The 18,302-nt window shown below is 34.1% G+C and overlaps 1 protein-coding gene across 1 annotated transcript; it reads left to right on the forward strand.

Annotated features, from left to right (window-relative positions):
* The first annotated feature begins 5,491 nt into the window (after window positions 1-5,491).
* LOC128551292 (uncharacterized) lies at window positions 5,492-16,080 on the forward strand. The gene is made up of 4 exons (XM_053532084.1): window positions 5,492-5,610; window positions 12,396-12,616; window positions 15,084-15,227; window positions 15,896-16,080. The coding sequence occupies exons 1-4, from the start codon at window positions 5,492-5,494 to the stop codon at window positions 16,078-16,080; spliced, it is 669 nt and encodes a 222-aa protein (XP_053388059.1).
* The last annotated feature ends 2,222 nt before the right edge of the window (window positions 16,081-18,302 follow it).

Genomic DNA, 18,302 nt, shown 5'->3' on the forward strand with positions numbered 1-18,302 from the left:
AGATTCGAACAAACGCCTTTCATATGAAATATTTACTTTTTCTGTGCGCACGTGTTAGCTACCACGTGCGTATGTGGTAATTCACACGTGTGCGGGTGATAACTATCACGTGCGCAAGTGACAGCACGTTATACTACCATGTGCCCATGTGATAACTAACACGTGCGCACGTGATAGCTGATCAATGAAAAAGCGTGAAAGATCTGCAATTTTTCTAAATGGATGTCTTTCATAAGGAAGTGTTATTTATAGTTAGCTGTAATTTACGAAGTAAGTGTTTCTTGTTTATGAAAAAAGGCTGATATCTCGATTAGTTTCGTTGGTAATATTTCACGTTCGAACGTGTCAGCTAACAACTGCGAACGTGATAGCTATCACATGCGAACGTGTTAGCTAAGATAGTTATTACGTGCGCACGTGTTAATCAACACACTCGCACGTGGTATCTAACATGTGCGAATGTGGTGCTAACACGTGTGCACGTGATAAATAAAATGTTTCCTATGTCCCCTCTATTCCACTGTAGTATACACTGTGGCAGACTATTTTATTTCTCGTGGATGTAGGGTCCTTTAGTATTGACCTAGCACATGTGAATATTTCGTATATTTCCATAAATTCATTTTCAATGTCCAAACATAAATAGCGATACAAATATTACATATATAATTCTTAGTTGATATTATACTATCGCATGTGCAGGTAGCTGGGCGGCAAAGCGTTTAGCTGCCGATATCAGGGTAGTGGGTTCGAGTTTTGGCCATACCTTTTCCCCTAAATTTATTTGCAAACTTTCCACTTATTTGTCAAACGCACCGTGATATTTATGGTCCATTTATTAAAAGTTATCATGTTCACCCGTTGTAAAAAAGTCAATTATTTAAAATATTCTAGACAAAAAGAAAGACACATTACCAGTCACAAGCGTACTAAAAAATAAATACTTTAAGAGAAAAATAAAATTTATAAAGATAAAACAGGTAGCGATAACATCACATTACTTTACTTTAAAGCAATGATAACCGTGGTAACGTGGATGGCGTGACACTGATTGACTGTATAAAATACAAATATTGCTTAAAATTAACGAAAACGCTCGAAAAATATTGGCAAAGATTAATGAGTGTCTTTCATTAAATCAAATGATATAAGCATTTACACTGATTTACCCATCTCCACGAAAATAAACTGTACATATAATTTCTGCCGAACAGTTTTACTGCAACATTAATTGATAATAATTGTATGCATATTAACTAAATCAGATAGATAGCCCATGTACCCTAAGCCTGGTAACCCAGTCTGACAATTTCTAACATTTTTCTACCTGCAAATTGACAATATCAGAAACTCGATGAATGCCAATTAACACAAATTAGCGCAAATTAATTGGGATCTTTAATGCATAGATATTAGGTATCCAATCAGTTGAGAACACGCTTCGTCACGCTTCGCGCGTTCATATATCCCGAAGCGATAACATCTGGCTCAAGTGACCGCACGCGATAATCTGTATTGCATATTTCAGAGGGAAAGGAAGTCACGAGTAAGTACTTATTTGATTTATATGTTTTAATTTTTAATAAACTGATTTTTTTTGTGACAAACCAGACCATGAATTATATTTCAATTAATCGGAAACACGGGTTGCTTTTTATTGCTTTAACAAATTCAGAAGCGTCAAAAAGGTCAGTTTAATTTTGTAATCTTAATATAAAAAAGAAATTCAGAATAGCCGTTAAGTAGTTCATTCATTCATTCATTCGATTGATCATTTCTTCACAACTAATCATTTAACTATTATTTCATTCATTCTTTCATCCGATAGTCTACAAGGATGTCAGTCACCAAATGTTGATGTTGCAAGTGTTTGAAATAAAAAAATATCGTGCAAAAATCATTTGATGAATACCATTGGGGTTAAACGAGATTAAAGTTGAAAGGACAAAAACAACTCCAGATAGAAGTTTTATTTCGTAGAAGCTAGGTAGCCGAGGCTAGCTTTAAGAATGAATAAGGCGGCACGCACGTTCATTCATTCGAGTAAAACTGGAATCTTGGAAAAGCATTAATAAAGTTAATAATTACAATCTTTTATTTTTAGAAAATGGGTACCGGTAATCTGACAAAATAACGCTTTTTTCTAGATGGCACTTTTGCAAAAAATTACAACATCTCTTGCCTCTGTCTAGAGAGAAAATGTTTTTCTCTGCGAAAATATCAGTGTCAGTATGAAGAAATTAATACTATTACAGATTATTTTATCTCTACAGACTTTGTAAGTCTATGTAAGCGGTTGTCATGCGTATTTTTTTTTCAAAGTATTATATAAAAAAAGGTTGATAATAATAACAATTTATATTATGTAGAATTTGATTATTAATCTGAAAGTTATAAGAATTTTATAGTGACCTAAAATACATACATACTATAGATCTTTTGCATTACCAATTTTTAGTAACATCTTTAAAACCGATAAAGCGGGAGAACAAATAATCCAATTTGTCGATTTCCGTACAAAGTGTTGTTGTTGTAACACGGGGGGGGGGGGGGTGAATCGATAACTAATAGCTTTGGTCATTATATTTTTTTATCTGATGCATTTACAGGCAAACGGTTTACTAACGATGTACTTGAATGAAGTTTAAATTAATATTAAAGTGAAATGCGGAACAAGTCGAATATGTATATAATACTTTATTTACTGTCAAAATAAAAGTAATATTTAGTAATATGAATATGGTATCTAACATATTTAAAATCGTTACATATTATACATCTAAAACAAACATTTACTTTCAGGACCATACATGTACAAACAATAAGTAATTGCTGAGCTTAGTCTGTTATTTTAAATCGATTTTCAACGGACCATTTTGACATTTTAACAAATTAAAGTTGACGCTATTTCCGATTGACTGGTATTTTTTCAGTTCTCTGTTTTACGCCATTTTACAGCTGTAAATCTTCAAATATGACCACAAACGTCTTTTTTTTCAGCAGGGCGCAAAATGATGTACTTAACAGGTTAACCATAAAACCATAAAATTTAAAGTACCTATCACTTGTAGTAAGTGGGTTATCATATTTTTATGACCCAGCTTGAAACAACACTGACCGGATATTTCTTATCCCCAGGCAATATTGTAATACACAATGAAATGTAAAGGGTGATTAAACATTTGACACAATTAAATTATCTTATTTTTAGTGTAACAGTATGCAATCTTGGGTTAAAATAAATTTAAGAATAACGCAATGTTTAAACGAATACTAAAAAAGGCACTGGCCTCCAGATCGTCCGACAAGAACAGAAAAAAGATATATAATTGAGCCGTGCCATGAGAAAACCAACGTAGTCTTAGTTTTCGACCAGCATGGATCGAGACCAACCTGCGCATCCGCGCAGTCTGCTCAGGATCCATGCTGTTCGCTAACAGTTTTTCTAATTCCAATAGGCTTTGAAAGCGAACAGCATGGCTCCTGACCAGACTGCACGGATGCGCAGGCTGGTCTCGATCCATGCTGGTCGCTAACCCACTATGTTGGTTTTCTCATGGCACGGCATTATATTTTTTTAGATATATGGATATTAATGGTGTATAATTATGCTACGTATACTGACAGACTATAATGTTGCGGAAACACATGAGAATTAGATGTTTTAACTAATTTTTACGATAAAAATTGTATATTTAACGCGCATTAAACACTAAACCCTCCCTTGCGTTATAATTGGTAACGACAGTGGAAAACTTCTTTATTGCCGCTGCGGTCAGGGTTCGTTTCCCGGCGCGACCACATGTCATTTTATTCGTCATAATTTTCACATCATTTAATAGATATAATTATCAGTATCCATGAATTGCAAGAGTCCATTTTTTATAACTTTTAATGCGTGCATTTTTTTTATTCCAGGTTGACACAAGAGTTGTTTACTGGAATCAGAAAACGGGACGACTATTTATTTTCACGATAGAGAATATACTTATGTGTGAAGTTTCTACTAGTTTGATCAACAGATGCAGACAGACAGCCCGGATGAGCCATTCGTTCTCAGTGACATTCGTAACAACAGATAAAAGCTTATACTTATTGAGATCAGGAAACTGAATATTTCCATGTGGTTCATCATTTGTAACCTGCTTACATATCGTGTTCCAGTACAGAACCAACATGCGTCTTTTTAAAGTACATCTTCGGACATTAGGAGGGTTGTACTGCTCTTTTTAGAAGACGGCAAATCGAAAAGCCTATAGCGGTAATCAGCATTCATGGGAATAACGAAAACATGTACAGACAATAGTAAAAGAAGTGATACTCAACTGATTTGTTGAGTCAACCGCGCAGAATTAAGTGTGCGAATTGCTAGTTTTTCAATCAGAAATGAACATATAATAATATAAAGAAATGCTTGGTGTGATTACTCACGTTTTAATTCTGCTTATTTCATTTGGACAAGAAATGAAAATGATTCATAACCGTTTGAAAAACTGATTTAAAAAGTATTTAAGTTGAATAAAATGTTAGTTTAATCTGACATGTCTCCAATTAATAACAATATGATTTTTTTCTCATACCCTGTCTTTGTCTTGCTTTTTTCTAACATACCGTATTCTGCTGTAGGTATCACCGACATTCATTTTGTCATCTTTCAGTGTGTGCCCATATACAAAATCAGTTTACATAAAAGAAAAATACGGGATTTGTATACTATACATGCATATACGGGAAAAGTCTGGTAAATGTATCTTTTAGAAATACTGGTCCGTGAATTCCCCGAATACGAAAACCAAATTCAGTCTAAATGTGACACAAATATGGAATCTGTATACTCTGCATATCTTGCATAAACGGGGAAAAACCTGGCCCGTATATCAAAATCTACAGGTTCGTATATCCCCGTATATCAGATGCAAATACATTCCGTATATGACACAAGTACGGGATCCGTATATTGCGTATACCATGCATATACGGGACTAGTCCGTAGCCCGTATAATAAAAAATACAGTTTCGTATTTTCTCCCCGTATATGACACAAGTACGGGATCGCTTATTTGCATTTGTTTGAAAACTTTTTAACGTCGTACCTTTGTTTCGAAGAAATTAGTTTTTTTTTTCTCTATATAATCTAACATATCTAACGTATTTGTGATCAATAATTTATAGCTTAATGTTGTAATTTAATTCTATATAATTTTTATAGGGATAATTATGTTGAAAAAAGTTCATGTCATATATTTTTTGAAAATTAAAATCTTCAAATGAGCCGCACTATGAGAAAGCCAACATAGTGTATTTGCGATCAGCATGGATCGAGACCAGCCTGCTTATCCGCGCAGTCTGGTCAGGATCCGTGTTGTTCTATTTCAGAGCCTATTGCAATTAGAGAAACGGTTAATGAACATCATGGATCCTGACGAGACTGTGCGTTTATCAGGTTTGTATGGATCCATGCTGGTAAATGCACTATATTGGTTGTTTTCTCATGGTGCTGCTCAGCTTTCTTATATTTAAGCTTACAGAAGCATTCAGTGGAAACAACAATGGTAAAGGAGTACCTGGCTTTAAGAGTGTCGAAGTCATCAGAATATTTTTAGTTTTGGGGTAGGTTTAAATATATTGCATATCGGTTATTGAAATACTAGGCCTCTAGCACTATACTTGTAAAAATATTTCTTCAAGTCACTTCATATTTTTTTTTAACAAATGTTCAAGGCCTTCGAGTGGTTTATCGTCTACTTTACCGCGGTTCAGAGTTCAGATGCGTAGGAATTTGATCCACGAGGGCGTTAGCCCGAGCGGTTAAATAGGGAAGCATCTGAAGGATGAGCCGTGGTAAATTAAACGATAAATCACTGCCATTCTGACATGCTCCTCGGTCATTATTCTATAGAAAATCGACCCCTCCAAGTAAAATACTGACTCCCTAAAGATGACTCCCTTCGAATCTCATAGAATAACGACCCCGGTTATTATTCTATAGAAAAAGTGACTCCTTCCATGTAAAATACTCACTGTCGACATTACTACATTCGAACTCTCATACAATATCGATTCCCGGACATTATTCTATTTAAAAAAGTTACTCTTTCCGTGTAAAACACCGGCTCCTAAAAAGACTTTCGACGATAATATCTATCAAAAAGTGATCCCCACCAAACCTAACGGATAATTTTACTAGATCTACAACTCTAATACCCTCCATTGCCAATAGTTAACATTTTGATTGTACTACTACTACTGGTGCCGCTACTTCTATTGCTATTACTACATGTACTTCTTCTTCTTCTTCTACTACTACTACTACTACTTCTACTACTACTACTACAACTGCTACTACTGATACTACTATACCTGCTTCCACTAATACATCTGCCTCTTCTTCTCCTGCTGCTGTTGTTGCTGTTACTTATTCCTCTGCTGCTGCTGGTGCTGCTGCTGCTACTACAACTGCCACTAACTGCCACTACCACTGCCACTACTACTACTACTACTACTACTACTTTCTATTGTTGCCGCTACCGTACTTTACTGCCACTGCTAAGTATTGCAACTTCTATTAATACTAAGTTCTATGCTAGCAGTTTTAGAAAAGGCCATTTATGAAAAAAAGGGGAAAAAACTCGCAAATAATTGATTTTTGGTGACAGCATTATACAATATGCATGTAACAGCATACTAAAAGTATATAATGTTATCATGGTGCAAAATGCATTTTTTGGGGTAAAATGTTTAAAAATATAATTGAAACTGTGAATTTCTGGAATCGACCCATAATGATGTTAATATTTTTATTAAGAAACAGGAAATTTTGCATGGTAGTAGAGAATTATAACACAAAAAAATTAAGCTGATGATTATTTGAAAAAAAATCCAAGATGGCCGCCAAAATCCAAGATGGCCGCCATTAAATTTTCATTACACAGGAAAACCGTTTAAGTAGTTCACAAAGTTCAAATAGTGTGAAAAATGATCAGCATCATAGAAGATACACACATTTTATTTAAAAACACACAAAATGGCCGCCACAGGGTCATTTAGACAATACAGACCCCGAATAAGAAAATGGCGGTTAAAATGGTTTGACTGAAAATATTTTTCTTGCATCAAACATGACCCCAATTTTTTCTGATTTTTATTCAGCACTGACAATATTCGTCAAGAGAATGTAAGATTCAGACATTTAAAGTAGGTCCTGATGTGTGCTGCAGCCATTGGAAATATGACAATTTTATATAGAATAATGAAGAACAGCTATTTAGTGTGCTATAACATACATGGGAACATTGCTGAAAATTGAAATCTGGCCAGATGAGGATGGGAAATGTCTACTTAGATTAGAATTTGATAGAAGATGACAATTTTATTGCAATTTTGCTTTAAAATTTAATATTGATAAACACAAAAAGACCACATTTTCAATGTATTTGTGTGTATGCACAGTATTTTTTCTCAAAACTGCATTTTGGTATCCAAACGATTGCTAATTTCTAGTAGTTGGAGGTACAGTTGAACATATTTTACAGTTTAAATGTGTAATTTACCCTGACAGTGAAGCAGATCACAGTAGAAAATGACAAAACTGGGCAAAAGTAGGCTACAGTTATGATAACTGATTGAAAATTATGCTGTGACATCTATTTTTGCCGAAGTTTGACGAGTTGTCACACGTTACTGAAATTGCCATAAAACCTTAGAAATTGTTGGTATAAACTAAAACCTTGTATTTAGGTTTTTGTACATTTCAAATGAAACTGGCACAATCATAGAGAAAAAAGTTTTTTTCTTATAAGCATACAGACACTTAATAGGAAAATGGTCAAAAAATTGTAGTCGCATAATGACAGATTCACATAGTCCTCATTGTTTGCTCTTGGGAGCTATTTTCCTTATTTTCTTTGCAATATTTGCTGAAATCAAATGATAGATCTATGCTTGACATGTAGGCAGCATTTTCATAATAAAATAATAACACTACAGAATGTGTCATGTTGACTTAGATCATACATGGGATCTCATTGTTTAGCTAATATTTTGCAGTTTGTGTGTTTGACTGAAAATATTTTTTCTGCATCAGGCATGACCCCTGCTTTCCTTTTTCATTTTATTCAGTATTGACAATATTCTGCAAGAAAATATATAAGTTACAGACACTTAAAATATGTCCTGATGTGCGCTGCAGTGATTGGGAATATGTGAATTTCATAAAGAATAAAAGAAGAACAGCTATTAAGTGTGTCCTAACCTTTAACAAAAACATTAATTGAATACATTTTACTGAAGTACAATTCTCAATAGCATAGAAATCTATATCATAACAATACTTCCACATAACATATGTAAATATCAGGATACGAGTTCTATGGCACAGGAAAATGCTTACGCCTTTAATATTTTGAACAATGTAATGGTTCCAGTCGCTGTGGTGACTGTCCTGTGTTAAAACGTAGAGCTGGTGAGACCATATAAATGATTTTTTCTCTGGCTACCTCGCCTAAATGATTCATGGCTGTAATGATTTCAGGGATCAGGCGAATCACTCAATGTTTCAAACAAACAACCTTCAACTAATGGTAATCAGCTCAAACTCCTATAGGCTGGGAATACTGTGTTTGACTTTTTTTTCTTCTTTTTTTTTTTTGAAGTTCCTGTCAGCCAATGTCTTTGAATCGACAACATACGAGTATCCTTTCGCATAGATGTTCAGCGGGTGTTCTCTTACATGAAGCTGCAACTTAATATGATTGCCTTAATTCCTGGATGCTTAGCGCTTATATGCTATAAAATATAGCCTTAAAATGACCCGAATGCCTTGACTGTACTTCGCCGATAACGTTGAACCTTGTTGTCTTACTGACTCAGAAGAATACCAAACCAAACGTCTCTGTCTCAGATTTCCGATCATCAGCCTGTATTTGCTCTCGTCTATCCCGTAAAGGTTTAATTTCCATGCGCTGGCCTTAACGCTCGAAACCTAGTAACAATACCGCAACTCTTCTTCAGTCTCAAACGTCTTTTTTATATAATTTATCTGCCCTGACAGTATAGCTGCAACAGCTCTTTTTTCAAGGTACTGGGATAAATAATAAGTTGAATCCTTGATGTGTGGATATAGAATGACTTCATTGTAATTCATCTACTTATCTATACCCTAGCAGAGGTGTGCTTTGACTTGTGCTATGTATGATTCCTGTTTCTGATTGGTCCTAATTCGAACATATTTTACATTGAATACACGAGTACTTGATCTAACAAATAGTTTGTTCTCTTTTACTATACGATTGTATATAACATAACGTGTGATGCTGAGATCCAGCTATGACTGTTATTAACCCAAGTCGTTTATAAGGTTATAACACACTAAATAGCTGTTCGTCTTTATACTATATAAAATTGAAATATTTCCAATGGCCGCAGCACACATCGGGACCAATTTAGAATGTCTGTAACTTACATTTTCTTGAAGAGTATTATCAGTGCTGAATAAAAATCAAAAGAAAAGTGGGGGTTATGTTTTATGCAAGAAAAAATATTTTCAGTCAAACACACAAATTGCAAAATCAGCTGAAAATGAGACCCCAGATTGTAGCGGTAGTGTACGGTATACGTTTCCATGACAAATTCTGTCATGTTATATTTTTCATTGTGAAAATGCTACCTACACGTCAAGCATAGATCTGCCGTGTCATTTCAGAAAAATAATTGCAAAATATAAGGAAAATAGCTCTACAGAGCTAAAGAAAAGGAAGAAAAAGGCTGAGGACTATTGAATCTACCATATTTTTCGTGCCATTTTCCTATTTAATGAAAAAGAAAATTAACTGAAAACAACTTTTAATGTAATTTTGCCTCAAAACCATGATTATCAGGTGGGAAATGATCTTACTAAGAAAGAAAAGTACCCATACTAATATATTTTGTTAATAAATAAGGAAGTTATTGCTGCTTTACGACAATTTCTACTGCCGAATGACTCGGCAATTTTGTCTGTATACTTCACTATTGCCCCGAACTGATTCTGCTGGAAGTATGTTTTCCATCTTAGGTAAACTGCATACTGTTACTAACAATAACCAGCTTATTATAATGTAAAAGCAATGATATGAGACAATTTGACATTTTGACATAAAATCGACGACAATTCTGGTTTAAATGTAGTTTTTATGGCGGCCATATTGGATTTATGACGCCATTTTGTTTTCGTCTAAATTTCTAATTAGTTTACATTTTGCAAAATATGATAATCTAATGTAGTGCAAAAGTTGGACCTCGTTACATGCATAAATCTGTTGTTATGAGCCGATTCCAGAAATCTGCAGTTTCGTTAATATTTTAAACATTTTAACCCCAAAAATAGACATTTTGCATCATGATACTTTTCTATACTCTTTATATGTTGTTGCATACACCTTGTCTAATACTAACACAAAAAAATCAATTCTTTGCGAGTTTTTTTTTCCCTTTATTTGGCATTTTGGCCATAAATGGCCTTTACTATTTCTTGTGCAGTTTTCTTCTGAAGAATTACTTCATTCCGAAGTTATTGACACTGGTGTGTTTTGTGAACGTATTGTGAATTTTTATTTTCCTGAAAAAAAAATGTATACACCAAGATACAGCGTCTAGAAATAGAATCTCTTTTCCCGTTGCGGAATGCTCTGATTTCTGTGTCAAGTGATGGTATCTGGGGCTAATGGTCAAACGGAAGGACGGACGGACGGACAAGGGCAAATCTATATGCCCCCTCCCCCTGAGTGGGGGGCATAAAATGCAGCAATTAGGCCTTAGATACATGAGTTATCACTAAATTTGACCAAATGACCGGGGGTCGTTTTTTTATGGGAGTCAATATTCTTCGTGAGGTTCAGTTTACTTCACGTGGGGGAGTCATAGTACTATGATCTGGAGGTCATAATACTATGGCCGGGGGTCACCTTTTTCTATAGAATAATGACGGGGGGTTATCAAACTTGGGTCAAATGGTCACCTTATCAAGAACACTTGAGTCAGCCATGTCCACTCAAGGTCAAAGGTTTGAGCTATGTATCTCTTAAACCCCATAAAGGATTTTCATGAAACTTTGATCAAATGATAACCTCATCAAGACAATTTGCAGAATTTACGAGTCAGTCATGTCAGTTCAAGGTCAAGGTCACAGCTCAAGGTCGAAGGTTTAACCTTTTACTATATATAACAGTGGCGGGGGATTTAACTGTCTTTCAGACTGCCTTGTTGTCATTATCATTTACCCGAGGAGTAATGTAGCGGACGTCATGTGGCAATTTGACGCCTTAAATGATGTTATAATGCTCTGTTACCGGTCCGCGCGTCAACCTTTGTTTATTGCAGAATAAAATAGCTTTATTTTCTACTTTGTTCAACAGATAATCAAATCGAATCATGAAAGAATGCTAAATACTTGTGGTTAGTTATCTTTTATCAGAGACAGCTCAATTTAAGCATTTTAGTTTAAAAGCACATCTAGAAGTTTCTTTCCAAACTACAGATTTTCTTAAATTTTCCTGAAAATTGAAACGACATATTAAATGTCAAATATCAACAATTAGAATTATAGGTTCTTGTACAATATATTGATATATCCAATTGTCTCTGACACTTTACGCACAAAAATGGAAACTATCGAATGTAGGCTAAACTTACCTTGTGTATGTTAAAACCGGCTATAAGCTCCAGCTAAATTGGCTACCTATAAGTGCTTAATACATTTTTATATGTTATATGACTTATTTCTTAACATATTCTACAATATCTACTTTTAATTTTCTTAACTCTGCTGTCTCCATTTTTTTTCAAATAGACAATTATAGTACTTACTGATGTCACTGTGAACTTCACAATGATTACATTATCAATTCCTGAAAAGGGGAAATAAAGTTGAGACAATATATTATATTATAATATAATGTTTCATTCTTGATCTATGCCTAATCTAAGGCATTCGTAAATCTGGATGCAGAAAAGATTTTGTTTACTAATATTATTTGAACAGGGAAAATTAAGAGATTAAAGTCTTCTGACAGACAGGATTTCATTCCCTCATTTTACTCCCGTTTTTATATTTTCATACTTGTTTGACACGATTGCATTTCATAATGAAACAGCATGCGAAACGCAACGTTCAACTTTTGTAACGATGATATAAAGGTTCATTTAGCCATATCTTTGTACTCCTTTGAAGGATATTGAAATTGTTGACAATTTTGATATTGTTTCCATAATGAAATGTTAAAAAAATGTTGTTCTACTCAATCGGCATTCTTTCAAAACGTTTAATGGGAAAAATAAGTAATACTTCGATAACCATAATATATAATATGTTTTCTGAAGATGATGATGCATTTATGTGTATGAAATATAACTTTTTACAGTGGTAATCGTCGTAAAAGAGAAGATAGTAAATATAATAAAGTACAGGCAGAGTACATTGTCAACATACAGAAAAATGAAACGAAGACAACAGATGCTGAAAAGTTAACAACAGCTTTGCAAAAAACCTTTTCATCATATATCGAATCCACAAATAAAACAACAATTAAAATTGCCAATTTCGAGTTACAAGCAGATGTTGCAGATTTTCACGTATATGATGGTAAGTCATTCACAAAAAGTATATACAGGGTTAAGGGTGCTATTAATGTGATTTTCAGAGACTCAAATATCACACTCAGAATTTTCAAGCAGTGTTAGCTTCGGTTGAAATAGCGAAAAGAGGCATTTGTAGGGAAAAAATAACAACCTTCTTGTCTGAAACTGCCGGGCCTAAGATTTTGATATTTGGTCTGTTGCTTAGCATAATGCTCTTCTACCAAGATTATTCAAATTATTTCCCTGAGTTGAAAAAGGGCCCCACCCAGGGGCCAGACCTATGTAGGAAAAATATCTTTAAAAAAACCGCAAGGCATAGGCTTTTGATACTTGATATGTTGCACTGCCTAGTGGTCAACTACCAAACATGTTCAAATTATGCCACTAGGTTGAAAATAGGCCCTGCACTAAAGGTCCAAAATTTAACATAGACTTATATAAGAGAAAAATATTATTTTATTGTCTGAAAGTTCAAGGCCTAGGCCTTTGATATTTGGTATGTAGCATTGCCTAATGGATCTCTAACAAAATTGTTCAAATTTTACCCCTAGGGTGAAAAGAGGCCTCACCCTGGGGGTCACTTGTTATATGAGTTATATACAGTAAACTACCAAATAAATTATCAGATCATATCTCCTCGATCGTTTTATCATAAATACCTGATGACCCCAAATGATTGGGGGTCACTTGACTGTGCTGACCTACTTTCTTCTTTTTCGATACAGCCTTGAAATTTGGATGACATAAACAGTTTTGCACGCCGATCTTAAAGCGATGAACACACACATCATAATATCAGATTTTAAAACATTTTTTTAGTATTCACCTACTTTCTGCATATACGATGTTCTTACAATGTATTTTTCATCGAAGTCTGATGAAAATCGTCGTTTCCCTTATGCATTAAAGATAAAACATCCATCTACAATTTCTGATAAGGGTTTCCCGGTTAATGAAAAACGGAATTCCAGTCAGCAAGCATCTGATGATTATCAATATAGGTATCACACATTTTTATGACATTTTGAAAAAAAAAAAAAAAAAAAATAACAATAACATAAATGATGAAGTCAATACACGTAGTATGTATACGATGCAGTCAGTGATTTTTCGTTGTCCTAGTGTGATAACGGTGTACGTGTCATACTTTTTCGTTGTGAGTTCTATTCCCAGACCCTGTCTTTAATTTTTACTTTACTATTGTTCAATGAAGAAAAAACGAGTTAGTCAATCTAGTTCTAACATATACACTAAAATTATATGTCACAATCAATTGACGTGTAATTATGTCTAAATACACTCCACATTTAATATGATCTAATGTTTGTTTAGCTTTCCTTTGATATTTTGTAAACCTGAACGGGCTAGGTTTATAAGTTTTATAATAATCTTACACTTTACTTTAATAAAAGCATTGCCCGGCAAAAATTTTAGGATTGATTGATTTATAGATACTACCAATTTTATACGAAAACAAGAAACAAAACAATAAATTAGTAACCAGAGAAAAACAAACTTACACAAAGTATGTAATGCAAACTGAAAAACTGAGGATCCCGACGAAACGATATAACACAAATAACGTAACCGCTCGGCTAACGAGAAGTCACTGACTAATCGTAAACTTAGTGTTTTGACTTGAAGTTGTGTTATTGTTTTGTTTTCACACATAAGCGCCATAATACTGTGCGCTACCTATAGTTCGGTTTTGCGGTGAACGATGTTTGTGTACTTTTAATAATGGAACACTCCGTTATTTAGGTAGTGTTATTCGGTACGAGAGTGGTTCTTACCTAAATAAGGCAACGTAAATCATGCTGACTTCGCGTTTCGTTCTGTATTATCAGTGTTTACAAAATAAAACGTTGTAACGCTTTATAAAAGTTCTTGATAAAAACTGTAAACATTCGAATGTAATTCTGGAAAATATAAACTGGTCATTCATTATTATCCATGTAAATATAATCATGAAAAAGTTTTGGAATTTTGCCTTTCGGTGATAAATCATTTATAAAATATAATTCTCAATGTGTTAGTTAGTCGCTTTAAAACTGACATTCATTGACTAGGAATGTGACCTACTGACCTACTGCCTTAATATTTTAGCATCAGTTTAACATTTGAAACATGTAGCTTATTTTATTCTTGTGTCTGTTTACAATTAGTTAATATATTTATTTAGTAAAATCGTCGTTTATCATCATTTCTCATAATCCAGAAGTATGTTTTTTTCAGTGATCAGAGTCAGTCTGAATTATTCAATAACATTCAACCAGAAAGTTTTGCGATACTTTTTTCATGACTGGACTCTTGTGCACGTTCGCAAATTAAATAAAAGCCTCTTGTACGACGGTTGTTCAAAATTATGAGTGAACTTTTACCGAAACTTATGTAGTCAACAAAAGCATGTCAGAAATATATATTACTTGCTGCTATGTTCTAATTCTGTAAGTTAAACTGTTTTATTTCAGATCAAGAAAACGGATTGTGCATGATACCAAATCGAACTGACTGCGATGCAAAAAGTACATTTTGTAACAACACTTTTGGTGGTTTTGAATGTGTCTGTAAACCTGGTTACAAACCTTTCCTACGATACAAGAAGTCTTGTGAAGGTATGAGTAATTAAATGATATAACAGACTAAAAAATCGGTTGTTTTTAAATCAGATATTGCAACAATTTTGCAAATGAATCATAAATTTGTAGTCAGTCAGCGTATTTATTCATGAATTGCATTGTTGACAAAATAATCTATATTGCGTTGTAATGCGTGGCCCGAGTTCATTTAAGCCATACACGATATATAATATATACTTGCAAAACATTGAAAGTATTATTCTCTGAAGTATTAAATTGATAAAATTGACAAAGTTGATGCCTAAATGAAAACTGTGTATGAGAATTATTTCGTAACAGAATATGTCCTATTATGGCTTGACTTCGTTAACTCAAACTGTGGACAGAAACTGCATGCACATAAAGCTATGCTCACTCATTAATAATCCGATAATTATGTTAAATGGACTATATTACTCCGATAATAATGCTATTTAAAAGACGTTTAAAAGTGATAAGAAATTCTTCATCAGTAGTACCAACCTAGTAAGTGTAATAATGTATATGGAAAAAGTTACTTACAGCCAACCATCCAATTATAATTAGATAGTTGTTCGCTATTGTTGAAACAATGTTTTGTTTTACAAGTATCTTTACAAAATGCTATTTATCTTCGTATTTAGAGACAATTCTGGCTATCATGGATAAATTGTATTTTTACTCAGATATAGATGAATGTGCTGATATGTCTTCAAATGAGAAAAAAGTACGTTGCGTGCATGGTACCTGTCTAAACACAGTAGGAGCATGGAATTGCACTTGTCCTTCTAGCAGGCAATGGCAGTATGTGGGCAATACGACATACAGTGCATTCAGATGCCAAGGTAATAGAAATAAAATATATAAATAATTTAGCTATAGCTATTCTTCTCTGTCAACGTGACACATAAAATCTTCCTATGAGTGGGTAGTCATATTTTGATAGCTTGCATATTCGTATATCATTAACACTGGCGGCATTTGCTTGGATGCTTGATTCTACTGCAAGCGTCAAATTAGCACATGCACATTTTTGATGAGTCTGTTCGTGGGCGGTGTGGTTTTCCAAATGTGGGAATCTTTCTACTGAAAGAATTCTACTTATGGTATGATATAACTGTATATTCTGCATTATTTTAATGTGCAACTTATGTCTATAACGATTAAAACTATGGGAATCATTTGTATAAAAAGCGTATGCAATTGGTCCCAAGTCCGAGAGAAGATAATGGCTAATTTTCTGAATGATGCAGGTACCTGGTCGGTTTAAAAGTATTGAATGTAGACCAAGTGTTGCGTTTCTAGATGTACTCAGTATACAAATTGGGAGTGATCCTAGAGTATTTTTCATGTTGTTCAATAGTAGAACGTTTCGTACAATGTTGTAAAATTCTGTTATAATGAACCCTATTCCAGTTGTAGGTATATACTGAAAATCCTTTTCACACGACTACCTGTTTTTCTAGTGTATGTGACTACATTGAACAAAACTAAAACACAATTTTAAACTTCGTAATCGTTACATTCTCCAGTCAAGTGAAAGCATAGCTTTCCCAGTCTTTTGTAACACGTCATTCACGCACGTAATGCTTGTTAGTTTTACTTGACCACTAGCGCATAATGTTTGCATCATGTGTTCACTTGGCTGATGTTTTCTCAGTGGTATAAATATATATCGTATACTGAAACAATCATATTTGTATCTACTGTTTTCACCTAATGGTATCCCTTATTTTAGTTAGTATGAAAGATAGAAAACAGAGAAAGTGTGTTGAACAAAATTATCTAATGTTGAAGCTGACCTGCCGTCATTGTTTTGTTCAGCCCATGAAACCTGATCACCTCTGTAGCGTGGCATCTACAAATATTGTCCTCTCCCCACCTTAAGCAGTTGGTATCAAATTTCACCAGACTTGGTCATATTGTTTATGGACATAATGTATCGGACATGTTAAATAACAATCCAAATTTCTCTCGATGCTGAAGAGTTTTGGCTATTGAATTTTAAACATTGTGACATTTGACAGTGCGCATTCTTTTAGCTGCAACACTTCTTGCCCAATGTTCACCAAACTAGATCACAATATTGATAGGCACAATATCTCGGACAAGTTCGATTGTCTTTGAGGCAGAAGAGTTATTACACTTTAAGTACAAAACATTGCGGAAATAGACAGTGTCCATTCTCTTACATGAGTAGATCTTATCTAATGTTCACCGTTCTTGGTCAAAATGTATATGGATATTACATCGTGGCCAAGTTCGACAACCAGCCATATAGCTCTACTTCTACTTTCTCTTGAGTTATGGCAGTTGACTTACTTGAAACTGCGAAAAAGTCATATATTGTGACAACTTGCCACTCTTGTTTTCTTCTGTGTATACTTCGTTTCAAGAAATATGCATGACGTAATTACATTAACACAAGTTGTGTAACTTGACAAGAGCTGCTTATATGTACATTACTATAGCTAATGATATATGGGTGAAATGATGGATCCAATATAAAAAAAGAATCCTAGAAATATGTAATACGTATAAACAAGTAAAACTAGGATACAAATTTGCTACGGGATCAGGTAGTAAAATTTCAAGTCAATATTTTTTAAATTTAAAAATATTATAAACAATATGTTGGTCTGAAGTTGTCATAGGATTCAAAGAAATAATTTAAGTAATTTTTAAGATACAGTGTACTGGTAAATTAACTATATTGCTGGTTAGCTTTTTCATTCAGTATTATAGTTAACATTTCAGTTTGGTTTAACGTCATACCTAACTTAGCGACATTCTTGCTTTTGATGTTAAAGAAGACCCCCCAAGTGCCATGCCGTGCATTATTTCAGATACGAGCAGACACCTGGGTGGCTGGATGACCTACTCAAACGATTATAGTATATACCAATCGCGAGTTTTCGAACCCAAACTGGTGAGGGGAAGTGATTCACAATCAGTGGTCTTAATCATTCGGCGAACGTGTTTGTTTTACTTGATTTTGATATTTAAGTTTTCATCATGCTCCATATATATTCATTCTGAAAAGCACGATATAGCCGGTGTATTAGACACTCCAGTACGTACTCAAGAACATGT

The sequence above is a fragment of the Mercenaria mercenaria genome, chromosome 19, assembly GCF_021730395.1.
Source record: "Mercenaria mercenaria strain notata chromosome 19, MADL_Memer_1, whole genome shotgun sequence".
NCBI lineage: Eukaryota > Metazoa > Mollusca > Bivalvia > Venerida > Veneridae > Mercenaria > Mercenaria mercenaria.

What these genes read in the sequence shown, in the direction of transcription:
- LOC128551292 (XM_053532084.1), top strand. Translation starts at nt 5,492, where the DNA reads ATGGTGCTGCTCAGCTTTCTTATATTTAAGCTTACAGAAGCATTCAGT. An exon ending in AGAATATTTTTAGTTTTGGG is followed by an intron (nt 5,611 to 12,395) that starts GTAGGTTTAAAT and finishes AACTTTTTACAG; the next exon opens with TGGTAATCGTCGTAAAAGAG. An exon ending in AGATTTTCACGTATATGATG is followed by an intron (nt 12,617 to 15,083) that starts GTAAGTCATTCA and finishes GTTTTATTTCAG; the next exon opens with ATCAAGAAAACGGATTGTGC.